This window comes from Miniopterus schreibersii (genome assembly GCF_964146895.1).
Source record: "Miniopterus schreibersii genome assembly, chromosome: 2".
NCBI classification, from domain to species: Eukaryota; Metazoa; Chordata; class Mammalia; order Chiroptera; family Miniopteridae; genus Miniopterus; species Miniopterus schreibersii.
In genome coordinates, this window is record NC_138102.1 from 104171479 (window position 1) to 104199220 (window position 27742).

General features: G+C 48.8%; 1 protein-coding gene across 8 annotated transcripts in view; it reads right to left on the minus strand.

The window, feature by feature from the left end:
* Nucleotides 1-27742, minus strand: part of CACNA1C (calcium voltage-gated channel subunit alpha1 C) — a 590073-nt gene that overhangs the window by 121649 nt on the left and 440682 nt on the right. For 4 of the 8 annotated variants that reach the window (XM_081130586.1, XM_081130584.1, XM_081130583.1 and 1 more), the window contains exons 6-8: nucleotides 11128-11202; nucleotides 8609-8699; nucleotides 1315-1341 (exon numbers count right to left, since the gene is read on the minus strand). In XM_081130586.1, coding sequence (XP_080986712.1) covers nucleotides 1315-1341; nucleotides 8609-8699; nucleotides 11128-11202 — 193 coding nt within the window. The remainder of the gene's footprint in view (nucleotides 1-1314; nucleotides 1342-8608; nucleotides 8700-11127; nucleotides 11203-27742) is intronic. The other 4 variants (XM_081130589.1, XM_081130588.1, XM_081130587.1 and 1 more) reach the window with 1 other exon arrangement.

Here is a 27742-nt window from a genome sequence, read left to right on the forward strand (position 1 = left end):
AAGATCAGTTGCAAATATGGGGACAGTGGGCATGGATTCCAGTGGTGGGTGCCCAAACCAGATGAACCTGCTGCACCTCAGCAGGAACAAGTTCAGAGAGCAGCTCGGACTGGCCGCCACCCAGTGGAGATAAGCAGAGGACTGGGGCATTCCAGCACCAGTCCTCACCAAGCCCCGTTAACTTTCTAGGATTCTGAAGCCCCTGCCCCTATGCATATAGATTCGAGGCTGGAGAGGAACTGGGAAAGTGGAAATAATGAGACTGAATATTTTTACCTGAAGGGACTATTGAAAATACAGCTACATTTACCCAGCTGGATTAAAATTCAGTGTTATTTATGCTTCTGCTACATAGTAGGTGAGGCCAGGGAAGCAAAACATAAGCCACCAATATTTTTGGCATGTACAAGGTCTGTGGGAGTAAACTCACATCCCCGCTTCACATATCCATCCAGTCATCCATTCAACACACAAGTACGAACAGCCTACCACTGGACAGGCACTTAGCTAGACTCTCTGGAGATAATACCTGTGAGGCAGAGCCTATTGAAGGAAACCAGCCTGTCAGCTGATTTGGTGTGCAGTATGGTAGGTGCTATGGTAGAGTTATGAACAAAGCACTATGGGAATGGAGGGAGGTAAGTAACTTCCCCTGGGGAGTTTGTAGAAGATGTCACAGATGTGGTAACATTTGAGCTTCTTAACAAAAGTCTGAGTTCTCCAAATGAAGACATGGAGACACAGTGACTTAGGCACAAGAAAGGCTCCCAGCAAAGGCCCTGATGTATGAGAGGACAGGGAACATTCCAGTAAATGCAAGTTCCATGTGGTTGGAACAAAGGGTATGTGCAGGGGAGTGTGGGGGGTGAGACTGGAAAGGCAGAAAGGGGGCTGAAGACCATAGCCCCTGTGGAAGGTTCTGGAGCCCAGCAGTGTGGTGATCCTGCGTGCTTCCCATAATCCTTAGAGCTCATATCTCACTGTGCCCCATGAACATGACGTAGTCAGGAACAGTAGTGAGCATCCACATGATACTGATTTTAACTGGAATTCATCTAATACAGAGGGAGACACATAGTTCTCACAGCCTCCTCGGGATGGTGCTGCCAAAAAAGACTGACAGATAAAGATAATTCAACACACATCAACTGCTGGATTATTTGCTTGATATAATCCCCAAACCTCTTGTTGATAGCCATACAAAAGAAAGCAGTTACCCCCTTTGAAGGAGACCCCTCACTCTACCACCTGCCTGGAGGCTGGCTGGGATAGAGCTGGTGGGCAGAAGGAAAGAATAGTGTGGATCTCACTCACCTGAACTTCGACTTGGAGATTCGGTGGCTGAAAGACAAAAAGGAGAGATTAGCAAATGACACACACATTTTCTTCCATCTCAAAGATGTTCAGTAATGCCAGAGAGGTTGATGTCCCCTGTTGACTATATGTGGGCACTAGACGGATATGACTTGGAACAACTCTGGAGAGAGAAAGAACCTATTTTGTCAGCATTTTCTGGTGTGTTTGTGCATTTGTATGTGGAGACTGAGGCCTGGCCCAGCCGAGAGATCTATAAATCTAGTGCCTTCTAAGTGGAGTGGGAGAGCCCCATGTTCTCAGATGATCAGCGTCTCCCGTGAGGTTCTGTGAGGTCAGGTTAGGCAGCGTGTTGGGAAGGCTGCACCTTGAGAAGAGCCGGAGAGAAAAGGGAGGCCTGTCCTGCAGGCGGAGGATCTCACCAGCCAGAAGCCACAGGCAGAAACAAGTCGGGGAGACCCCACTGCCGACGCTGCCTACAGAGTGAAGACGAGCCAAAGGAGCCAGCTGGAAACTGAAAGGCCACGATGGTCCTGGCCTGGGGGCACCAAAATGGGCCTAAAGAAAAGCCACAGGTCCTGAGGAGAAATCCAGCATGCTGGCAGTCATGTGCAGCCCTGAAGACCTGGGGGACCTTGGGCAAGAGCACAGGGCCGGTGTGCTGCTCGTTGCCTCGAAGGGTCACTGTAAGGGGGAGGGTCCATTGAAAGGTGAACCTTCAAGGAGGCCCTGAGACCACCTAGTTCATAGAGGAGAGTACGGGGGAGGCTGGATGGAGGCAGCTGAGAGAGCAGGGAGGGACGGAGAGAGGAAGGAAGGGAGATAGATAGATGGAGAGAGAGAGAGGGACGGTGCAAGCACCCGAGACAAAAACTTGAAGGCAATGTGTCAGAAAGCCTTGGCCTCGAGGGAGTAAACACTGGAGAGATTGCAGGTGGCAACGCAGAAAGATGCAAAATGCAAGTCAGAGGTGGAAAAAGGGACAGAGACAGCAGTAGAGACAAAGAAATGCCGAGAGAAAACAGGAGCAGGGACTTGGGGGGCGACTGCTGCAAGTCTGTGTCATCCAAGCTCAGCACAAAGCGAGCTCTGTCGCATAGCAAGAAAACAACCCCTCTCATTGTTTTTTATTTAAAAAAATTACACCAGAAGATGTGACAGGTGGCAAAGCCATCGAGCATGAGATAATTATATCTCTGGGGCACTGAGAACCTGAGCCAAGTGCCTTTACTGCTCTGAACCGTTAGCTAATAACCTTTTCCCGCCTCCAAAGACTGCCTGCCAGGGCTGGAGGGTTTAATCACATGTTAACAAAGCATGTGGGAGGGGGACGGGGAACCAGGGCAGCATTTTATTTAGAGTCACAGTTTAATGGGGAAACAAATGTTTTCCAGGTGCTAATTGGGTGGTGGGGAGCCCGGGTGCTCTGTTCTCCAGCAGTGCCTGCTGAGCATGGCACCTGCAGGTCTTCCCTGGGCTCGCTTTGGGGCAGTCACGCTCCTGGATGTAAACAGAAGTCAATGGGGATGACCATGATCTCTGTGACTCTGTCCACAGAGCCGGCCTGGCTCCGGCCTTCTCTCAGAAATGTCTCAGCCACCCTCATGCAGTGCCCTCAGTGCAGGCCACAGGCCCTTCCCCATAAGGCTCTCTCTCAGTCCAAGTAAGTCATAAGAAAAGTGGGTTCTTAAGTCTACCACCCAGGAAACCGAAACCTGAATGTTCACATCTCCCAAGGAAATGACTCTGGGAACTGGGCACAGGGCAGGATCAGGGCTGGGGTGACCGAAATGAGGACCGGGCCTGAGATGAGTTTGAGCATGGTCATCACTATGGTCTTTACTTGGCATCTGGCACATTCTGAAGACGAGGAGATGGAACAGGACTTTCTTCCACACGTAGTTACAATTCCTGACATATAACCCTGGCCACCACACTTGGAGACTGATTTTAGGGTTGTTATTGCTGTTCTCAGGGGATTGTGAGCTTAATTTCAGGCTTTGTGAGTTCAAAACATTCATCTGTTTTTAAGCACCCCTACTTGAGAAGGGGGAGGGTGCTGTTCGAGCAGCGTGTATCTGGAGACACGGGTAAACCCCAGCCCTTGGAGAGCTGAAATTAGAAGTTTGTGAAGCTCAAGTGCCTTGAGTCCTCCATTCTCCCTGTGCAGGTGCGAGTCGACAGTGTGACCCGCTTCATGAAAACAGAGGGACCCCGTTGCTCTGCAGCCTTTCGCCTCCTGGGAGGTGACATCAGCTCAGGGTTTGGAAAGCGATCACACTGGTCCCCTGTGTGAGTAAGCAGGCAGGGGCTTTGTGTCATAGCACTGCGGCACACCCTGGGCTTCACACGTGGCAGATGCTTCCTCCTACTGAACGGTAGAGGCCTCCAGCTTCTCCAAACCCCACTGGGGCATGTGCAACTTGCTCAGAAGGCTTACTGGCTCTTTCCATCATCCGTTCTATTATTCTATTCTATTCTATTCTATTCTATTCTATTCTATTCTATTCTATTCTATTCTATTCTATTCTATTCTATTCTATTCTATCCTATCCTATCCTATCCTATCCTATCCTATCCTATCCTATCCTATCCTATTCTATTCTTCTTCTATTCTGTTCATTCTATTCTACCCTACCTAGTGTTTTAAGTGGATTCTTAAAGAGCAGGGATATGGAGAAAGTTAGCATTTAGCACATAAGACGATCAGAACAGTTCCACTGGGTTGGACCTGAGTTCCATTCAATCCAAGATATGTTCTCTGCCCAGGCCTCCAAGACAAATCTTCTAGGGAACCATGGGGTTTTTTTGATATTAAGGTTCAAAATTAGAGAAAACCCCCAAACTCTTTCTGTTTTGCTTAGTTACTCAATTTGCATTTGTCATTATTTGACAAATATTTGAACTTCTTGGGAGCTATTTATATTTTCAGTTTCTCCCCCCTCCTTAGAGTAAAGAGCACCATATGTTTACTACCTGCTGTGTGAAGTGGTATTTGCTGGAATTGTCCCAATTTGCCTTTAACACAAATCAGAGGGCACTGGAGTCACCATCCAGGCTGACACACACCTGACTCAACCTCCTGGGCTCTATAGCTGCAACACCACCCACAGCTGTTATTACTAGAAGGGTCACTGCAGAGCACTGCATCAGCTACTAGGTACTGAACTCAGTTGTCCCCATCCCTGGCCAGAGTCTCCTTTTCTATTACCCCTCCTGCTCTCTCACTGAACACAACCTTTGCCCTCACTGTGTTGTCCCAATCACTCACACTCTCCCAGGGCTCCCAGGCTAATGCATACTAGACTTCCAGTTCTCAGCTTGGCCCACAGTCACGTCAGGGTTGCTCTCCACACCACACAGACCCCCACTGCCTGGGCCTTCTGCTGCGCCTGCTTGGCAAACCCCACCCTGGTTCACACCACTGTCTGTTTTTAGTGTTTCTAGGCCAAAAAGCCTGCCAAAAAGTGTCGAATTGCTCTGCAGCTGACCTCACATTTACGATATGTCCCCACCACAGCTTCAGCACTGCTTAGCTATCTGTTTGTGACCTCCTAGTGACTCGCTAGTTTGAACTCCTGTCCTTCAGGTTCCTAGGACACCTACCCCCACTTTTTGTGATGAGCTGACAGATCATTTGGTATGACTCCTATCATTGACTCTCTTCAGCAGAGCCTGTTTCTGATTCTATCTTCTTTATAGAACTGTAGGCTTTGAGAGCTGGGAAGGACACTTAGATGCCACCTGGATCTATGGTTCACAATTTATCAAGTAGTAGAGTGCTTTATTCATGTGAAATCTTACATGGGAGCCCCATATGTAAAAGAGGCAAGAGCGGTCTCCTGCACTAGCCCTGCAGGCGGTTCCCAGGACCCCTCAGCTCTGCTGAGAGAGCCCTGAGGCAACCATCAGGCCAACCCTTCCTTTCCTGGAGGACTAGACTGAGACTCAGAGCAGCAGTGTTGGCTGAGGTCACAGGGCTAATTAGTGCTGCACCTTAGGGCTCCTGATGTCAGGTGTCTTCTTCCATCTTCCAGTTAGTCCCAGAGGTAAAGGAGCTCCTTATTCCTGTGTATATCAAGTGTCTCAAACTCTGTCTTTGAAGTCAAAGCCCCCTTTCTTAAGCACTTCCTTCCTAGAAGCCCTCATTTCCATTCCAGAGCCTTTAGCCCCTCCCTTTTCGTGGACTTCTTTATTGCCTTAAAAACCATCTCTTTACCATGATGAAAACAAGCCTCTTCTTTCTAAGATCTGTCCTCTCTCTCCCTTCCATGGCCACTCTTCCGGAGTGGGTGCCCTGTGCTGGCCCATTTCCACGCCCCTCCTTCACTGAGACTCAGCTCCCACGGTCAGCTCCAGAGCAGAGTCTGCCCACTCCCTCCCATCCCCGCAGGCGACTCCAGCTCGAGCACCGTCACCTCAGCATCTCGCGCCTGGGTACCTGGCACCAGGCCCTTCCCTCCTGTGCCGCTTCCCTACTGGCCTCACTCCTTCTCATTCTTTTCTTAAAGTGACCCGTCAAGGACGCAAAACTAACCAAACCCACAGCTCCACATTCCATGACTTCTCAGTCTTCTGACAAAGACTAAGATCATCAAGGGGTCTACCGGGCCCGGCCCCATCTCCAGCCTCGACTCCCGTCTCCACTCGTGTCACACGGGCCACACCGGCCTTCCCTCCGTTCCTCCACTCAAGGCCTTGAAATGCGCTGTTGCCTGACTGGAACCTCTTTCCTGCTCTGCACCTCAGTGATGTGTGTTCAACCCTTCAGTTCCGAGCCAAAATTTTATTTCTGCCCAGGAACTGTTCCTAATCTGCTAGTCGAAGTCAGGTCCCTCCCTCTGTCATTAACCCCACACTATAGTTACTCTTCCTTCTTAATTCACCCCAATTTCAATGACTCATTTACTTAATGAAGGTCAATTTCACACAGATTATGACTCCAATGAGAGGGTGTCGACGGGCTCTACTGCTCTCATGACCAGAGCCTAGCTCCACGCTGGGCACACTGCCGCCTAGCACAAGTACACAGCTCTGTCTTGACGTCCTTCCTCCAGTGGTTTCCCGCAAGTGCTGCTGTTCCCCTAACCCCTCCTCACCTGTTTCATACGCTTGCTCTTATTCTACTGTGTGTCCGTGTCCCGAGGTTCTGCCTCCATTCCTCTAAGAACAACTCTGCTCTATGATTTCATGAATAGTTTTTATACCGATAACCTCAAACGTGTGACTCCATTGCTATACGACTAGCCTCTCACTGTCTCCTTAGCACACACTGCTCTCTGCCTCCAGCCTGTTCTCACGCCATCTCTCCTACCAGGAATGTTGGCAGTCTCATCCCATAGTTGTCTGAGGTGGGGGAAGGGGGTGAGAGATGGGGAAAGACCATCATTTATTAGAAATGTATTATAATTCTGGCACCATGACCAGGTAGGTATTTTATATGCATAGCATAGGTGTATAAATGTGGACATTCGTGGGGATAACGGGGACTATTTATACAGAGCTCTGGAAGCCTGCAGAGCATGTCCTCAAGGCAATAACAGATATGAGAGAGACTGCCAGCTCCCCTCTGTGGGAGGTAATTGTGTTCTTCCAACAGGGCCTTGTGCTCTCCTGAAATGTACTCCCCAGTGGCTTCCTGGTGCCAGGTCCTCTGTCCCTCCTGGCCTGTACCTTGGGCCATGCCCAAAAGCCAGAGTTGCAGGGTCCTGAATCATCTTCTCTCCAGCCCCCCTTGGCGTCAAGATCACAGAAAGCCCTAGAATGGATGGACTTCAAAGGCTCTCCCTAATGTGGCTGACTGGGGCCCACATTAGAAACTCAATTGCTTGTTTTGTATGGTTCCAAAAGAAGAAAAAGGGGGAAAGGCTTGGACTGCTGCTTAAAAATGTAATTAGCACTGTATTTTAACAACAGTTTGACAATAATTGCTTCCCAACAATGCTGAGAAACCTGCAGTGCAGACTCCCCGGTGCCGCTGTCACAGTGAGTGATTCGGAAGGCCCTGGGAACCCTGGAAACAGGTCACAGAGCTGGTCTGTGCCTAAGCCTCGACTCCCTTCTCCTTCGGCCCACAGGTCATTCTTGAGGCCAGCGTGGCTTATGTTTAGACTCAGCTAACCTTTTGAAAAGGGTTGGGTTTGCCCAGACCATTGAATCATTTCAGAGAGGAAGGGAGAGAAGATGCTGTTTTACTGATAGAGTGATCTAGAAACTTGTTTTTTTTTTGACTGGTCCTACTCAGAGCCTTCCCTCGGCAATGCCCCCCAGTGTCCAGGTGAGTTTACAGTTCTTATACCTCCCAGGCAGTAGAAAAGCAGTCTCCACTTCACAAAAGCAGTCTCCACTTCCCAGAGTGGAACCTGATTTGTCCAGGAGGAGGCCTCATGCTCAAGGTCAATATGATTCCCTGGCAGAACACGATTTTAATCTTTGAACTCCGCTTTCTAAGGCAGTGGCAATGAAACCAGCAGTTTGCTTATTTTTAGCAGGTAAACTATTTTTTTCCCTTCACTTATTTTTTTAAGGGGCATATTTCTCAGGGACTACTGGTTTCCATTTTTAAGACTGGGCTAAGATGGGTGATTGTGATAATCCATGTGTGAGCTGTTCCTCCTCAAACCTGGCCCCATCCCAGGCCAAGGTCAACTTGTTGAAGCCAGAGCCTGGGGTTCAACCCAGGGAAAGGGAATCCTGAACATCTAGGCTGGGGCTTGTGCTAGAGGAGCCAGCTGTGGTCTAGGCTAAGCACAGGTGAATTTATTAACTCCAGTTTGCATTTCAGGCACCTGCTTCCCTTCACTGGATGGGTAACTTAGAGAGGCAGACAAGGACCATATTTATCACCTCTTAGTGTATTTTCTGACCTGTTTGCTTTCCTTCCAGGTCACTTTTATCAGAATGGAAAGGGTGGTTAGCAGAACCCAGGGACCCTAACAGAGCCATCTCTTGTAAAAAGGGGTGAGAGAAGCTGGAAAGAGAGACTTCACAACCACCCTCAATCCCATGCACACACTCTCTGTATTTCTCTGATGTGTTGGAAAAGAGCTCAAAATCCAAGAGCCGGAGCCTTACAGAAGTGCTGAGTTGAGGAGTGGTCTCAGTTTAAGACTCATTCCCAGCCTAGGGGCTGTACTCACCCCAGCCCTCCGCTTCTTGCACAGGTTTCTGTTTCCTGCTGTGCTCTGATCTCTGCCCAGCCCAGGGATGAGCCATCCCATTCTGACTTCAGGACACAGCTTCCCTGCCCACCCCCCAGAAAAGCCCAGCCCCTGGGCTCTCAGTGCCTACTCACGCCAGCCTGGCCCCACAGTTTTCTCCCTCGATGTCACCGCCAGCCACGTTCTCAGTGTTGACAGACTCCGTCTCACTTGTGGGCATGCTCACTGCAAGAGTCAAAGGGATGCAGAACAAGGCATGAGAGCGGGGAGAAGAAGGGGAGAGAAGAGCATTAGTTTGCAGTCCACCCAGTCCCAGGAGGAGTGCTTCTGGGAGGAGGGGAGCCAGCAGCACCTGCTGGTGAGGGGCAGGGGTACTGCTGGGAGCAGGCTGAGGCCCTGGCACTGCCCTGGCCAGGTTCAGGATTTCCGCGAGGAGTAACATGCCTGCTGCTTGTCTAGGGTAAGTTGTACTGCCCAGGACACTCTAAATAGTGGGACTGTGGAAGGGAACCTGGTGATAAGATCATTTACTTGGAGGAGACATCGTGGAATCTCTTGCCATTGAACCTTTCTCTACCCTCAACTCTATTCCCTCAGAGAAGCTGTGCAAGCCTTTCCCTTCACATCCACTACTTGCCATAAAAGGGGAGCTTTCAGGAAAATATTTTATTTCCCTTGTGTTTTCCACCCACCAATTCTACGGGGCTCCATTCCCAAACTTAGGGTCTGGTTTGCTTGTAGAAAGGACATTTCTGCTGCCTGCACGACCTGCTAGATAGAGAGGCAAGCCTCTTTCCTGCAGTGCATACTGGGTCCTGAGTCTGTTACGTCTAGGGCAGTACCTGGCACAGAGAGCTGGAGCAAATCACGCACTAAGGCTCAAACTAGCACTGCAGACCTCAGGAAGGAGGAACCCTGCAAACTGACTGTACTGCGGCTTGAAGATAGACTGCAAAAGCAATCCGCCCTTCCAGCAACCTTGACATTCCCACCTCAATAGACTGACCTGGGATATAAACCACCTACTTCCACTAGCACCAACCTACTCGTCTACCTCCAGTCTCTCCCAGAGGCAGCTGGGGCTGAGTTTTCAGACCAGCAGGAGTTTTCTCCTTGGAACCCATTTGATGGCTTAGAAGAAGCCATTTCTTTTATTATTATTTTTTATTTCTTTTCTACCTTCTGTTACCCTTCTAATATGACATATCAATGAGTTCCTTATTTGTGCCAACCCTTGTTCATAGCATGGGTGGGGGTTCAGCTCTCCTTGTACAACTCCTCATGTGGAGAGAAAATCACTAGCCCTCAGCAGCCAGGGAATCTGCAATTAGTGAGGGTGTGGCATCAGGTGATGTGGCACCTCGTGACAAGTCCCCAAGGAGCCACCATAGCCCAGGAAAAGACTTTTGCTGGTTACATGGATAATGTTGCTGAACGTGGATCTTTCCCAGTTTTTTCTCTTGTGGGTAAACACAAGATGGGCAGGTGAGAAGAGACTCATTTCAAGAACACTGAAGATACAAAGAGAAGCCCACGACTTACTACGTGTTTGTCAAGTATGAGCAAACTTTCAGCCTTAGGGCTCATTTTCAACAAAGTTGGGTAATAAGAAATCTAGGCGCCATTTTAAATACATTTGGAGCTGGATGGGACTTTAGACGTTATCTATCTTTAACTTGTCCCCTTCACCTCACAGGAAAGAGAAGTGAGGTCTAAGGAAGGGACAGGTGCCCAAGGCACACAGTGTTTGAGGTAGGACTTGGACTGGAACACAAGTGTCAGGACCCTCGGCACCATGCTCATTAGATTGTCCCAGTGTTGACCAACTCCCTTCCCTGCACTCTAGGACAAGATGAGGTCCTTAAAGCCGAATCAGGCTGTGGGGACATCATTGGAGCATGGTGAGTTGTCAAAGGGTGGTGTTGAATTTGACAGCATCTGTACTCTCTTTACAGCCCGAGGTCTGAGGGAGCTGGAGAGCAAGACCAGACTTAGGGATAGTTTTAGCACTGGGAGCTGGGAAGATAAGACTTTCAGAATTCCTTAGTCCATCCCCATTCATGAAGAAGTAATATAACAGAAGAGCCTTCAGTCTTTTGATCCATCTCTCTCTAGCCATTTCTGACCAAGGTTCCTTTAACTCTTCAGGCATCGTTAGTTAAAGAACTGAGCTGTGTACAGAAAACTACCTAACTTTGTGACACTTTGCTCCCAAAGAGCCCCTTAGGTGTGGAGTGATGTGATGGTGGTGGTGCTGGGTGTGGAAAGACAACCAAATTAGGAGTAGGCAGGCCTTGGCATCAGGAGGAACCATATTATCTTCTAAATTAAGGCACTGCCTGTACCAGTACCAAGCTGGCATTTACATGACCTTAGTCTTGGCTGGCACTATCCAAAGGAAAGACTCCATCAAGGACCAGCTGCTGACTATCATGTCTGCTGACTTTATACATTCAAAGAGATGACAAGGCAGTGGCTGTGAGTGAGACAGATTACCATCCCCTCACAAAAACACAAACCTACATACAAACACATACACACACATATATACACATATGACCACGGCATCACAAGCCATCAAGAAAAATACCCTCCCATCCAGTCCGGGATGTAGCAACACACATTACACACACAGAGCATAGGGGAACGTTACCATGGGTTTCTGTGGAGTGACTAAACCAAGCAAACTTCCCTTTCTTCTGATCGAGCAAGCCTGCTGGAGCTCCTCCTTTCCCAGACAAGATGGTCATTTTCAAGAACCAGGAACAAGACATCAATAGAGAGCATGCAGTCAGCCACGGGCAAAAGAAAGAAACAAAGAACTCAGCTTTCACATAGAACATCCATTTTCATCTCCAAAAATAAACTAAAAATTGTCAAAATCAATAAACCAAAACAAATTATAAAACGTAATAAAATAGAACCAAAATTCCAATCACATGAACTAATGACACAAAACAAATGATGGACACTGGGGAGAAGGAATTACTCCAGCAGAGGCTTCCACCTACACTGGTGTATTTGGTCAGTGACTTTGAGGAGAGGGCTTCCTAGGAGGGGCCACTGTGCATCCCTGATGTCTCCTGTGGGAGGTGCCCTTTTTCAGGCTCCAGTGGGATAACTACTAAAACTATAGCACGGATGTCCTCCTTCACCCTTACCCGACAGTCAGGTGACTGGACCTCTTTCCCATCTGAGGTAGATTCCAGGGCTCCCTCACCACTTACAACCAGTACATGCCACTTGCAGGTAGAAAACTACTGTGGATCTACTTGCCCCTTTGTCCAATTCAATCATTCCATTACATTCAGTGAAGACCCATCAAATGCTGTGGGCCTGATCACATCCCAAACATATACATATCTGTTTTTAATAGGTTTAAACAGGCAAAGAAGTTGCTCAATTACTTGTCAATGGATGGCCTTTTGAGGAGGTTTGTGTATAAGAAAGAATACTATAAGCTTTTCTCGGGCCTGGGCTGTAGCTGAAGATGGGGTTGCTGGTAAGGATGTGGAGACACTGATTGCTGCAAGTGGAACGGGGAGTCCTGTATTCTGCAATGGACTTTGAGTTCTGGATATCAAATGCTTTAGCTAATTTCTGAGAAAGAGTTTTCCCACTCCCTTTGATGGAACTGGCATTAACTGTGCCTCTGCCAGGCCCCTGTGGAGGGTGCTGGGGGCGAGTGGTGTCAGGCATAGTCACAGCTGAACCGTGAGTTGGGAAATCTCCTACCACTCATGGACAGAAGCAGTGCCCTGATGAGAAGCGGACAGGTGGCCCCATCAATCCCAGGAAAGCACATGAAGGGAAGGTCAATACAAACTTTAGGTGCTTCTTTATCTCACCCTCTTCCCCTGAAACTCGGATGGCATTCAGTGAACATTCTTGAGTGCTGCTTGTTAGTGAGAATTCTGAAGGCTGGCTCATGACAGAAAAGGGTCAGGCTTGTTTTTAACCTAGGTAAAGGGCCATTTCCCAGACACATGTCTTTAAAAGACAAAACTTGTAATAAGCAGAAACTTCACAACCAGTAGCATTTTTTTTGCTTCTGAAAAATCCTATTTGAAAAAAGCACAGAGTTAGGAGCTGAAATGAATGACTTGGCTCAGATCTGCCTTCTGGAAAAGAAGCTATGTCTCGGTTTAGAATGATAACGGTCACTTAGGTGAACATCTCATGAGGGGTATTTTATTCAGAGGTGTAAACATGAGGCTGCCAGTCACCAAGTCTCTGTTCACACAGCTGTCTGGGGGGCGGGAACCCTGGCCAATGATGAAAAGCCAAGAACATTGTGACCTGTTATAAGGAAGCATCATCCAGCTTTTGGCTTTGGCATCAATATTGTCCCATCAACTTCAGAAATAACTGTATAACTTTAAAAACAAGAGAAAGAACTTGATAAAATCATTGAATTTGACCAGGGCTGGTCTTTCATGTGGCAAGGTTGGCAGCCACCTGTGTGGAAAGTGATCTGAAGAGCATCTAAATCATCTCCCTTGGTGGTGGGCTTCCGCTAGACTAGACTTCCACTAGTTTCCACTAGACCCCACTAGACCTGATTTTTTGGGTGAAGTTATATCTGAAGGTTCCTTGCTGAAATGAAAATATCTCACCTGGAAGGAACAGTGCATTAACATATTAGTGCCTATGATAGTTCGTCCCATAAGCACATGAGTGAGTAAGATGAGTGAAGATGCAGTTGTGTTCCTATTACTAAAGGATTAGAGAGCAGGGTCACAGCTGCTTCTTTAAGGGACTTGCTACCCTAAGAGATGGACTTGGATTCCTTAGTGGAAACTGAGTTTCCGAACAGTTGAAAGTTGAGAATTATAAATACTGGAAATGAATTCTGGGGATGAGATGGACAGACTGACTCCTCCTTTGGACATTCAGATGATGAACTAGATGGAAATCAAGGCAGAAAGATGGCAAAGAACCTAGGTGCCCAAGGACACCTCTCCTCTGAAGGTAGCCTACTGGGTGCCCTGAGAAATGAAGCCTGATGCCTGCTTATCTGCAGACAATGTGGTAATGATACCCTCTGTGGAATGAAATGTGCTTCATTGAATGAATTTAGGAAGAAGAATACTGAGGAAGACCACTAGAGAGAAAGCTAGTTTTCTGACTTTCCAACTTCACTGTTACTAGGTACTGTGGATCGAATCTGGGTCTCCAGGCTCACCTGTCCCTTGGCTTCTGCTGAGAAAATTCCAAAAGAAAATGAGATTTTCATGAAAGAGTAATTAACAGCTGCCAATGCAGGGAGTGGATACATAATTACATATTTAGTAATATCACCAATGGCTACAATGAGTTATATAGACTTCATCTGGCCAACAATTGACTACATCTTGAATTGATGTCAACTTTCCCCCAAACATCTACTCTTGGTGGCAACTCTTGCTTGAATGGTGCTTACTAGGACAATTTCTGTGTCTGAAGGGAGGTGCGCGGTTCTTGTCTCACAGTAATCAAAGTCTCCCCTCACCTGCTTGGAGAACAGTTGTGTGGATACTAAGGGGGTTATAATAAGCCACTTCTGACATGAGATAATCTCCTCAAACTGGAAATCATGTGAATTGTGCTGGGAGAGGAGCTCTACTAGGTCTAAGCCACTGTGAAGATTGGTGTTTTCTGGTGTGTCTGGATTTGGAAACGCTCTGAGGGTTTGTTCACTAAAATTTAGGAATCCTCCATTAAATACCAGGCAGTGCTTGGAAAACACGGCTGCACAGATCAGCTGGCCAGCCTTTCTGTAGCTGTGGTAAACAGAGAAAGACTAGGCACAGAGCACACAGTCCTCTATAAAACAGTCAGGTCCTTATGCTGCTTAAAACAAATTTCCAAGTGGTGAGTCTGCTCCAGGCTGTTCCAGTGTGTTAACACTCATGTTTCCCATAAGAAGAAATTAGATCTCATTTAGCCATCACCATGTAAACACGATGCAACGAAGTTGGCCAAACTCATTTACATAAATAAAAAATGACTTCAGAAGGGGCCCAGGTTTGAGAGTAAGAGCAACTTTCATATTGATAAAGACAAGGAAAGTCACTAACGTTACTTAGCAATCAATCCACAGAGGAAACAGGAAACAAAATCTTCTTAGGTATTCAGTCCTTGATTCTCTTTTTCCTCTGCCTCTCCTTCCTTCCCTCCCATCCTTCCCATCCTTGAGGCTGGAGGAGATACCTGAAGAACCATCCACATATAAACTATCTGGCTTTGCTGCTTGAGGCCCTCAGTCTCAGATCTTCTTATGCATCCCAATTGGCTGAGTGACATTAGAGCTAAGTTAAGCTCCACTGAGGGACCGCTGAATGAACTTGGAGAGAGATGGAGGAATCTGCCTAGATCTGAAATCTTTGGGTCATGCAAAACAGCTTTGACTTTGTCCTGGGGATGGGGCTCTGCAATGCCTTTGTGACTGGCCTCTCTTGAGATTTGCCCAGTCTTCATTCTGGAACTCAGCTGGTAGCCTCATTAGCCAAGGTCAGATAACTCATCAACTGCTGTCAATCTTTCATCTCTTGTTTGAAGAGGGTTGGTACATTAGGGCCAGACACTCCGGGCAGTAGATAAAGGCATTTTCCACCCACCCTGCACTTCTCCAGTGCTGTGGAGCTGATGGGCTGAATCCTGGTCAGCCAGCCTGCTGGGACACACTGCCCAGGCTTCCATACACTCTTAGATGGGACTGAAGCACTTACTTTGCCATTTACTGGCAGATGCCCATTTTATTACCTTTTTTTGGCATATGAGTGGTATAATACGTATTCATTTTCTCAAAGTACTAATCAGAGATATGGCTAACAAGCAAAAGGATTCCTAATTTCCTACCTCACTGACTCTAATCTGGAATCTAAAACTCCCTGCAATTTGGCTCCATCCTATCTGTGATGGCTGAAGGTGCCCCCTCAGAAATTCATGCCGATGTCCTCTGGTACCTCAGAGCTGTATTTGGAGATAGAGTCTTTAAAGAGGTAATTAAATTAAAATGAGATCATAAGGTTGGACTCTAATTCAATATGGCTGGTGTCCTAATAGGAAGAAAACATTTGGACTCAGCCACTTGCAGAAGGAAGACGGCATGAAGACATAGGGAGAAGGGGACATCTACAGGCTGTGGAGACAGCCCTGGGGCACAACCTCCCCTCACAGCCCTCACAAGGAACTAACCCTGCTGACACCTCGATCTGGGACTTCTGGCCTCCAGAACTGTGAGAGAATAAATTTATGTTGTTCTGTTGCTAGGGAGGCCCTGACTGACTAAAGCACCATCTAGTCATCCCGTTTCCTGTTACTTCCAGCAGAAACTTTCCACCAAGTCGGGCTGCCCTGCTCATTGCCCCTTAAACGTGCTATCTTTATTCCAACCTCCGGGTTGTTGTATATATGATGCTATATATAACATATCCTCTCCTGGATTGCTTGCACTACTCCAGGGGTCAGGAAACTGCAGCCCCTGGGCCAAGTCCACTGCCACTTGTTCCATAAACAAAGTCTCACCGGAGCACAATCACACCCATCCACTTATGTGTGACCTGTGATTGCTTTCACCCTCCAACCACAGAGTCGAAGAGTTCAGTAGAGGCTCTATGTGGCCCACAAAGCCTAAAATATTTACTACCTGGCCCTTTAGAAAGAGTGTGCTGACTCCTGAACTACTCAAATGTGCCCATTCCTTGAGGCCCAGCTCTCGTGTGTGGAAGCTTTCAGGACCACCCACTGCTGAGTTCCCTCTTCTGAGCTCCAGGAACACAGGGACTGTGGGAATTATATATAAAAACCTGAATTCAAAACCCCCTCCTGGCTGTGTAACTCTGGGGAAGTTAACTGACCTTTCTGAGGTCAGGCTTCCTACCTGTAGGAAGAAGATAACGATACCATTTATTTCAAGAAGTCCCGGCAAGAATTAAGTGAGATATCTATAAGATAACTTTGTAAAATGGCAAGTGCCATGGGTATTTGCTAATATTACCAATTAATTATGATCTGTTTTTATTACAGTTTGCTGAGCAAGTATTAGATTTATGTCCTTAACTAAATTTTAACTTTCTCAAGGCCAGGGAATTTTCTGGACTCCCTTTCAGATCCTAGTGATACTGGAGGTATATTTCTAACACTATATTTTCCTAGAGTTTTAAGGATGTATGCTAGACATCTCGAGGGCTTGTCCTTCAGATGCACTCTCTGTCCCTGCCCACCTCGCCCTGTATCCAGGAGGCTGAGCTTGTCAACTTCATCGGTGAGCTCCCCCAGGCCAGTGCTTCCCTCTGGGTTGGCCAATGGGAAGCGCTTGCAGGACGTCAGCAAGGCCTGAGGCCAGTGAGGTTGGGTGCTCACTGCCCCAGTGCTTATGTGCAGGTTGGTGCAGACTGGCTGCGTCCACTGCTGAGGGCCACAGGTCTGCCATATGACCTTCTTGTCATGACCGCCCTCTCTAACTTCCTGAAACTGCTCCCTCACTTGGTTTCTTCAGGCCTGTGGTGATAAAAGCTCCCTCTGGGTGCTGCCCTCAGGTCCTGCCTCCCTTGCTGGTTCCTTAAACTCTGCCTGCGTCTTCACTGGCCTCTCTTGAAACCACCCAGTTTACACGGCCACCTGTGCCGGCAAGGTAGACAGTATTAGCCCACTGACAGGTGAAGGGTGGACCCCAAAAGTTGAAGGTGACAGCTAGTAAGGGCAGAGAATGACTGCCCTGGAGTCCTGGGCTTTCCTGGCTCTATCAGGAAACCTCCAGAATAACCTGGCTTAAACCCATATTTTCAGGTTGAATTACTGATGAGTGAGGTGGGGCATTACCACAGGGACTGCTTGAGCCCCATGGCAGAACAGAATCAAACATTCTGGTCACTGCCCCAGGAGACTCTTCTTCTGAGGAACTGTTTACATTTCATCAAATTTAATTTTCTCTTGCAGAAAACTAACTCGGGAAGTTATTCCTTACTACTTTCCAGTTTGCTAAATCGAGCACCTGGCCACACGCAGTCTCAAGCTGCTGGGTGAAGGAGTTCTTCACATGTCTTTATCCAGCTCAGAGCCGGGAATCTCCCTCATACTGGAAGTCTCAGAAATTTCAGGCAGTCCTGTCCTTGGCCTTGACAATAAATAGCTCCAAACCCCTGACAAGTCACATGATGATTTGGGGTCTCATATTTATCTCTTATACAAATAAATTGAACTAGATGATGAATTATAGGTCTCTTATAAGGGAAGGGAAGAGAGGGAGTAGGGGAGGAGAAAAGCAAACTGCAAGGGGAAAAAAGGAGAGATGGTGAGAGAGAAAGCAAAATGGTCCCGTCTGGGTGGAAAGGTCACAGAGAAAGATGCCACCAGCCTCCAGAGCCATTTCAATAACTCCTGCCAGCCCAGGCCCAGCATGGCTTCCTCCTCATAAGCAATTAAAACCTGGCTGATTTTAAGCTATCAGAAAGTAAATATAAAACAGGATTAAATATTAAGAAGCCAAACAAAGTGTCCTTATTAAAAAGGCACAATATAAGCATGATGTGCCATCATCATAATTATTATTACTGCTATAAGCTGGGAGGAGGCGTAAGTGCCTGCCCTTGATCTGCAGCTATAATCCAGAGAAGAAACCCAGGGTGGCTGTGCTCTCAGCAGGCCATAAACACCCAGCGCTCCCAAGCAGAAGAACATTTCTCTCCACAACTGTGGCGCCACTGAGTCGGCTACCCAGTTACTGGGTAGAGGGGAGGTGGGCAGTGGCAGGAGGAGGCTAAGGAAGGAAGTTTGGCTGCATCTAATAAACGCACATCCCTTTCCTTTCCTGCCCCCACCTCACCTTCATTAGGGGCGACCGAGCAGCATGGAACATTCTCGGGCCCTTGGGACTATGGGATAGGACATCTGATCACACAGGAGGGGTTAACATCCCCAAGGGAAAACAACTCACCCCAACCATTGGGGATGCGACAGGGGATCTCCTAGACGTGGATAACAGTGCCCTTTCTTTGAGAATTCCTTTGCAAATCCAATCTTTTAGGGAAAAAACAACATTCAGGTTGGAGAGAGGACACTATTCTAGTTCCCAAGGCCAGGTTTAGCAGATGGTCACCCATGTGGTGTGACATGAAAGGGACAGGGAATGCCTTGAGTCCCCAATCCTCCAATCCAGTCCAGTGACATTTACTGGCAATTCCTTCATCTTAGGGCCTTGTCCACTCAGAGTGCAATATCAGTCATTTCTATCTTAATAACAACAACAGCTCAGTTTTTTAATCACTTGTTCCACGCCAGCTACTCCTCCATGCACGTAACACAAATTAACTGATTCAAGCCTTAAAACAACCCTATGAGGGGTCATCTGTCCCATTATATGTTTCCAATTGATAGATCAGAAAATGGAGGCTTAGAGAATTTATTTATTCAAAGTGAGCAGCTAATGAGATGAGCATTTGAACGGTGGTGGATGTTATGCCTAGTCAGCCCTCTTACCTACTGTACATACTGGATAAATTTGTAAAACCCTTTCCTAATCATGAGAGAGGGCTAGAGAGTCCCGTGGATGCCCTTGCACCTCCAGGAGGAGAGGGGCAGAAGTGTAGATGGAGGTCAGGGAGAAGCCACTCATTTTATCACCCTGCCCAGGGCCTCCCCGCCAGCGCTTCTGGGTGAAGAGGGGAGACAGGAAGCAGAGCAGGGTGGTTCAGAACACGGAGCCAGGTGGCCCGAGTTTGAATCCTCGCTCTCCCACTTCCATATGTTACTTCACTCCTCGTGGCTCAGTTTCCCCACTGCAAGACAGATTTCAATCACACCTGCACTGCAGGGCTGGGAAGAATAGCCAGTCTTCATTTTGCAGGTGAGAATGTTAAGGTCTAGAAAGGACAAGGGCCTTGCCCAGGGTCACACAGCTGGTTAGTGGTAGAGGTCCAGGCCTCTTTCCACCATCCAGTGGTCCCTCCTTTTTTCACTTGTCACTTACTTACATCACGGAGAGGCTAAAAGCCCACCCTTGGTCGTCATGGCTGGGCACAGGGCCAGGGCTCCCGCCCTTTTCTGGAATTCAAAGGTTGCAACGTGGGCGAGTTTTTGACAACAGCTCTGTGGAGCTCACGATCACTCTTTTCCTCTTTCCTTTGGGGTCTGTCTTCTATTTCACTGCTTTCTGCTGTTCAAGATAACTTTGGCCCAGGTCACTTTTCCTGCAAGGGGATCCTATGGGGCCCAGCACAATCTCAAAGGACGTGGGTCCCCACAGAGGGGAGCCATCTGGAGTAAGGAGCACTGCTTCCTTCCACAGGGTCTCAGCCTTGCCCTCCCTTCCAGCACTCAAGTCAATTGCTGCCTTAAATTTCTAGGCTGCATCCATTAGTGGCGTTTATGTGAAGTGAGTCACTTTAGCTTCCAGCCCCATGGTGCCTCTTCAGCTCCATAATTTCATGAATGAGTTTATGGGCAGCTGTCAGAAAATCAATCAGCCTGTCCCCTCCTGTGGCAAGTCCTTTCCTTTAATCTCCCAGCTCTGCGTGCGGGATGCTTGCAGTCGTTATTTCCTCCCTTTAGCCCTGGTTGCAAGACCGAGGATGAGGTCTACCTGGTCTACCTTGATGCTTTAATCCCCCACATCCTTCACTGAGCGGTCCCTCAGCAGCATGGGCAAAGACCCAGGGAGGCAGCGCTCCCCTCCTCAGCATCAATCAGACCTTGTTAGGGCAGAAGGTCAAAGGTCAGGACCACGGTCGGGGGGCAGTGGCCAGAGGCAGAGTCCTGGGACGGTGAAGGGCTATACATCATGGTCTATGAAGAAACTGGCAAGGTTTAATATAGATACGGTAGGCTGGGAGGCCTCAGCACCGTCTCTTCTTTTCACAAGGGAGGAAAGAGTAGTTCTGCAGGGAACGGGGGTTGAAGAGTGAGAATTTTCCCCTCATGTAAGAAGCATTTCCAAATGGCCTGGCTGCCTTGAGAGATGAGCAGTTGCTCATTACTGGAAGTTTTCAAGCATTTGTTGGGGAGCTGAGAGGAGATTTCTAGGACTTCTTTCACCTTAGAAAAAAGAAACTAAGCTTTATGAGCAAGGAGTGCTCTCTGTGATGAAACACTAGGTTGCTGATCACTTGTGAGGGGGCAGGGACTGGGCCCAGAGAGAAGCAGCTCTTGAAGCCCTTGCTGAATTCTCTCATCTGATGGACAAGCCTCTCCTCAGCGCCATTTCTTCACAGCATGTCACTGTCACTCATAGCATAGAATGCTCAGCCTCTCTCCCAAGGCCCTTTAAAGTTTGTTTTCACTCTACCCATCCAACCCCCTTGCCCATTTCTACCCAGCGTTCGCCCTCTAGCCAGGCATTCCGCTCTGCTCTTGGCCTCCAGATCATGCCACACGTGGTTTCACCCTTGTGTGGAGGGCCTGACACATGCATGGTGTTTGCCAGGGACTGTGCACCTCCCTCTGGTCTTCGCCTGGGTGAGCCTTGCCCTGGGCTCCTCCACAGGCCCACTGCCTTCCTGAAGCCTCTGAACTATGCAGCGTTCTTCCAGAAACAGGCGCCATTCGCGCCGTGTAGTGTAGAACTCTGCCATTCATACGGTTCTTTTTTCTGCTCATTAGAAAAGGAGATGGCACTGTGTGGGTCAGAGCACGCTCATGAAATTACCTCACTGAATCCTCACATCCACCTGGGGAGGCAGCCAGGGAAGATGCCTTCATTCACAAGTTGTAGGTGAGGAAACTGAGGCTTTGAGGGAGCAGAGCCTGGACAAGAACGCAGGTCCCTGTCCTCTGCTCTCTGTTGCTTCCCCAGCCATGCACGCCTTTGACTGTGACTCAGGAATGGGTGGGAGAGTCAAGGCTCTCCTCATCTCGCCTCACCAACACCACCTGCCCTTCTCTGCCCCACTCTCTTGTCCTTCCATTTCCACAAAAATTTCAGAAAGCATGGCTCCTTCTCTGGACCAGGCTGACCTCCCCAGGCAACCAGATGGGAAGTGCTGCGGGGCTGGGAGCAGGTCTTGTAACTTCTGCTGGAGGCACAGGAGGTGTGCCACTCATATTGGTGGGTAGTCCGGCAAACACGCCCCATTCAGCTTTCTTCTGCTCCTTCACCCTCAGAGAGGGGGAGGACTGCACATGTCTAGGATGGGACCGGGGTCAGCATTGCTTCATTCACTCACCATCTCTCCAGAGCGGGCACTGGGATGCACACAGTTGGCCACCCACTCAAGGCTGCTCCTTCCACCCTCCTGTGCTATTTAGGGGAAGTGCCAACATGGGACAAAGGTGGGCAGTGGCTGATCATGCCCACAGCAGCTGAGGTGACTCTGAGCCAGGCACAGAGAAGGGGAAACCAACTGCAAACCAAATGTGCCCTAACAGGTGGATGTTAATGCAGAGGGTGCCACTCTTATCATTCTACTGAGCAGCCTTTCTCTCCAGATTCTTCCTCTCCAGACTGAAGCCGAATCAAAGGTATTAATCACCTTTCATCCCTCCTCCCTCTTTCCCCTAATCTTAGAACTCTTCTGTAACTTCTCAGGAGGGTTGGGCTTGTTGGAGAGGCTGGCTGTCCTATCTTTAGAAGAGAAAAACCTAGAGAACAGGCACCACAGTCTTCAACAAGGAAAAGGCCTGGAGGCGCTGGCAGGAAGAGGGAATGCTAATGTCCAGAAATGACTGAGAAGGGGAGGCTCCACCTTGGGTTTGCCTGGGCCTCCTGCGGGTGGAGGCTGCCCCTGTTACTGCTCCCCTCTGACTCCTAGAGTCTAGAAGGATTCCTGCTACAGGCTCAGTGGCCCGGGAAACCCAGAAGAAAGGAAAGGACACAGAGTGTTTAGATGGAGTCTTGGTCACAGTGGGTGGGATACGGTACAGCTCTTCCTGTGAGGGAGGGGAGTGTTGGTTGTGTGGATCAAATGGTGAGCAGGTGCGACTGGGTCTGTGTAGAGGGCGTGGGGCCCTTGGGCAGATTGAAGCAACTCTATTGCTTTAGCTGCTTGCTGTGCAGGAGAAATCCTTACCTGATGGCTAACTGAAAAGGTATGGAGACAGAGTATTCACCTGATTTGGGGAAAGAAAGGAACAGTGTTCTTCTTCTAATTCTAATAATACTGTGAGAGACTGAGCCTCCTTGCAGATGGGAGGGACCTAGCCAGAGGTCAGCACTGGTGAGGAGAGAGGGGCTGTGTCAGCAGGGTGTGGGAAGGTGAGAGGCAGGCAGAGAGGTGTCCTGCAAACGGCACCTGCCAGTCAAGAGTCCCCAGTGGCAGGGTCCTCCTGCTCAGCACTGACTCAGTGTTTGGGAAGGACACATTGTTTTAACAGCTCACTGCTTCCCTCCTGGGTTCCTGGGAGGACCAATGAGAAGAGGTGGGCGATGCTCTCAAATGGGCATGTGAGGCAGGAGGGAGAGCAGAGACAGAGAAGCAATTAGCAGGAGTCATTAGCCAAGCGAGGATAATTAGCAGTGCCACTGGGAGGATGCAGCTGCACCCCTGACACCTCAGACCAGCTTGTGAAAGCAAAACAGCACCAGGTGTCAGCTCAGAAGGAAGAAGAATTTTCTAAGAACTGGAGTTGCACAAAAATGAAAGGGGTTTCTTGTGACCTGGTGACTTCCTACCACAGAGTGTTCAAAAGAGGTGGTGGTGGGGATCCTGTAGAGGAGTGTCATGCACAGATGGAGACCTGGTGGGAGAAGGAGAGAGCCTCTGGGATACTTTCCAGCGCTGAGATTCTGCCATTCGATGCTTCCAAGGTAAAGATAAAGTTATCCGGATACTGGCTCTGGGAAAAGGGCAGAAGGGTAAGGGCCACGAAGAGGTTGGCTGCCGGATGCTGGAGAGAGGCTGCCCAGAGTTCTTACACAGAGGACACTTTCTTGTAGCCACCTGCTGCCTGGCCAAGAGGGAGAGAGCCAGTGTCTGCCAAACGAGGACAGTCTCTCCCTGGCCCAGCCGCCCACCACTTCTGGAATATAGAACCCAGGGACAAAGCGCCAGAGGGAGTCCCAGGATCAGACTGCTCAAGAATTTATAAAAAAACCAGAGATTTCTTGAGTATTATTTTTACATGTTAGGAAATTGAGGCCCAGAGAGGGAAGGGTTTGTTCAAGGTCACAGAGCATTAGAGCTGAGACGAGGAACCAGGTCTGTGGCTTCCTCTCTGGGGCCTCCCCCCCCCCCCCACCTTCCTATTGCAGGTATCTGGGGCTGCCTCATTCTCTGCGCTCACCTCTCTCCTGCCTTTATGGTTAGAAAGCCCTGGGTATGAGTCCCGGCTCAGCCTACTGCTGGCTGGCCGGCCTTGGGCCAATTATCTGAACCTCATCTTTCTCTTCTAAAAATGAAGCTAATAATACCAATCTTGGAGGTTAGAGGAGGTGCTTAGTAAGTGGCAGCCATCACCTGTAACACTCAAGAAGACTGCTCTGTGCGTAGGATGCTCAGACACTATATATTTATTGGGAAATGAAGAAGCAAAGCACAGGCCAAAGAGAAGACCCTCAGGACCACTTTCTGCATCTAAAAGGTCATCTGGAGTCTAAACACTTATTGGCAATGATATATGTGTTCTTGAGGCTGATGTGGCCCAAGTCCACCCTGTTCTTTCTGGGGCTATCGACATCCCAGATGTCTTCATCATTGTCGCCAGTTCTTTCATGAAATATTCATGAAGTTACTACTGTGTGCTCACAGTAACTTACCGTGACATGGTCCCTGCTTAGCAACTTGTGAGAAGATAATCTGTAAAAATCTTTAATTAGGATTAGCCATGAAAAACTATTTAAGCACAACTGGAAAAAAGATAGCTGCATTAGTCACCCATTTTTGACACTTTAATTCTTTTTTATTAACCCTAAACTAAGAAAGGACCCACCAGAGATCATGTTCTGTTCCCTTAACCTTCTCTCTGCCATGTCAGGAAAGGGTATTTGTGACCACAATCTGGGCACCGTGGTGGTCTGTCTGGACTAACTCTGGATGCTTCAGGAGTTAGGGGTCAAAATGAAGTCACATGGCTCAGGGGCCGCTGGATGGCTGCTGCTACAGATTTCGGTAGCTTCCTAGGAAAGAAGTTTTGCTTCTATGAAGCAGTGACACTAATAACAGAGCAATAAGGGGCTTTAGTTCCACTTTGGTTTTAAATAGATTTCGGTCTAAACATATTTTTTAATATGCAACAATTGGGTTAGCCTGATGACAAATGCCATCCCGACTATTGCCAGAGCAACATGCCACTTCCATTAGGAGTAATGTTTCCTGGCCAGAGTAAGGCATGGAAAATAATATGTGGTCATCAGCAATTCCCTTCAGTTCCACTGATCTGATTAAACTTAGCAATGGAAAGAGGAATTTACAAATTAGATGCTGTTCTCTATTTATTACCAAAATGGTTGCTTTCCACGACATCCAGGAGATACAGTTGAGATCTCATTAAGTCTCAGCTTGTGATAACATTTACTCCATAAATCTCCATTGCAGCCACTGAATGAAATGAGTATTATGCCAAAGACCACATAATGGATGAAATCAAACCTCTGCCCCATAGAAGGCAGTTGACCTTTTCAAGCCTTAAACATATTAGCTTTCTGGTCCTACAGAAGCAGCTTGGACTTTATTCTTCATACTCTCTTAACCATTCCTGGCTGTCATGCTTAGCTGGCTAGCTGGCCTCACTGAAAGAGAAATAAAATAAGGATACTTCTGACATTCCTCTGGATGTATTTGAAGAGGAAAGGGGAGGAGAGGTGAGCAATGAAGTAAAACATCAAAACATTGTGAAATGTTCCTGCCCTCTCCCAGAAGTTAGAAAGAAATATTGACAGACAAGAAACAGAAGATGAAGAATTAACGTGTGTGTCTGATTCATTATATACCCTCTGCTGGACCAGATCGGGCCCCATCTGATTCTAGATCTGACACAGTGACAAGGCAGGCCTGAGTCATCTGTCCCCAATGGCAGAATTCCAAAGACTTCAGGAGAAGGGCCCACTTCTCATTATGTTACCTTTGAGCATCTTCTGTGCTCTGTCCTGAGACAGTGCTGAAACCTGCATGTATCCCTAAGAGACAGTGAATCTGTAAGAACTGTAAGCAGGGAGGATCTGCCCTTTTCTGTCTCCAGAAAACAAAGCAGTTGATAGGAGATGGGGCCTGTAGAAACAGCCCCAGTAGCACTGACAGGGGGCAGGGCAGGCCTGGAGGATATGTGGCTCTGCCCAGAGGCTGAGAAATAGACTCAGTGACCTGGGGAACCTTTTGTCCCCAGGGTTTCAGGATGCTCTGATTCTCTGGTTATGATGGAGCCACCCACTTGGCTCCACAACCAATCCAGGGCCTAGCACAGGGATAGGAAAGATCACTGCAGTGGACTGAATGTTTGTGTTGCCCCCAAATTCCTATGTCGAAACCCTAATCCCAATATGGTAGGATTCGGAGATGGGGCCTTCGGGAGGTCATTAGGTTATGAGGGTAGAGCTCTCACTAATGAGATAGTGCCTTATAAGAAGAGTCCAGAGACCAGCTAGCCCTCTTCCCACCATGTGAGGACACAGCAAGAAGATGGCCCGCAGCAGGAACCTGACTGCGCTGCTTCTCAGCCTTCCAGCCTCCAGGCTGTGAGAGACAAATGCCCGTTGGTTAAGCCACGAAGTCTGTGGTAATGCATTAGAATAGCCCAGGCTAAGACCGAAACAAAACTTAAAAGCACCAGCCCTCCCCTGTCCAGCTTTCCCTCTTCTCCCTGCCTTCAGCTCAGCCTCACACTGACATTTTCCTTCTGCTTTTCAGAATTCCTTCCATCTCCCCAGGGGAGCACCCTTCCATTAGCAACTCCCTTCAGGAGACTCTCTGTTGTTCCCAACAGCCTTCATTCCTGCCCCCCTAACCTGGAGGCTTAAATACAAAGCGAGGGAATGGGGAGCAGTCCAGTACTTAGGGAGGCTCTAGGGTTGCTAAGAGGGCGGGGGCTTTCCCTGCACCGGAGCAGGAGCCTCCTCAGCTGTCACCAGAAGCGTGAGGGTCGCCATCGCTCAAGTAATCCTGAGGGTGGAGCCCTCAAAGCCCCATATTTGGGGCTGTTACTCAACTTTTTTTCCCTTCTCATAAGCCACATCAGACAGGGATTAAATGAGACAGAGTTATCTGGAATTCCACACGTGGTACCTTTCAGGGTGAAGGGACTGCTTGTTGGTGTGTTTATGGTTACAGACAGAAAATAGGCCTTTGAACATCAAGGGACAAAGGGCATGACAGGGCTCCCACTGCTAAGCAGACAAGACAAACCAGCTCTCAGGAGGACAGGTCACTGCTGCAACCTCTCCACCAACCCTAGTCTGGAGCAGCATGAGCTGTTTATCTCAGACGCCTGGGTCCCCCCGGCAGGAGCAGACGGCCAGGAAGGCCATCCTGCCCATCCATTCCCTCCATGACTCTCATCTCAGGCCCCATCACCCTCTGAAATGACTGATCCCCCTGCTTCCAGCTTCCCACCCCGTCCAACCAACTGTCCACAACCGGGGACACAGCCACCGTACCTCCGCTTCAGTCTCTTCAGTGGCCCCTTACCCAGAGGATCAAGTCCACACCTGAGGCCCTTTGAGACCAGGCCTCTGTCTTCCCTTCTGACTTGATCTTAGCTTTCTTCCCTGTGCAACCTAAAGATCTTTCCTTCCCTCCCCCTTACCCCCTTCCCGTCCTCTCTCCTCCTCCTTCCAGCTTCCCCCTCCTCCTTCCCCCTCCCTCCCCTCCCCCTCCCATGATTTGCTTCTACACTTTACATACGCAGCTTCCTCAGCTTACAATGTCCTTTCTCATCCTTTTGGTTTATAAACTGCTACGGATCCGTAGGCAGCAGAGGTGCTGCTAAGTGTCCACCCAGCCCAGTTGTTTTGTCCCCTGGGCCCTCAGCTGGACTCTGTCTCCCAGCTCCTGGAAGCTGGGTGGGGCTGATGACTGTGTTCTGGACAACGGCATGTGGATGGGAGCAACGCCCACGCTCCCAGGCCTGGCCTCCAAACCCTCGCATGCCCCTCCATGCTCCCTCTCCCTTTCTTCTTCCGCTGGCCAGATGCAGGGATCCCAGGAGTCCCCTGCGGCCCTGGAGGTGGCACAGCCATGGAGGGAAACGAGTCCCGGTCCTTGAAGACTGGATGTGAACTTCCCTCCTACCAACACCAAACCCACAGTGAACCGTGGAGCAGAAGCAACCTTCACTGTAACAAGTGCCCAAGACTTGCTCTGGGGGCGGCCTATTACACTGGCCTGCCCTGACTGTTCCAGCCCTCCTCAGGAATCATCCTC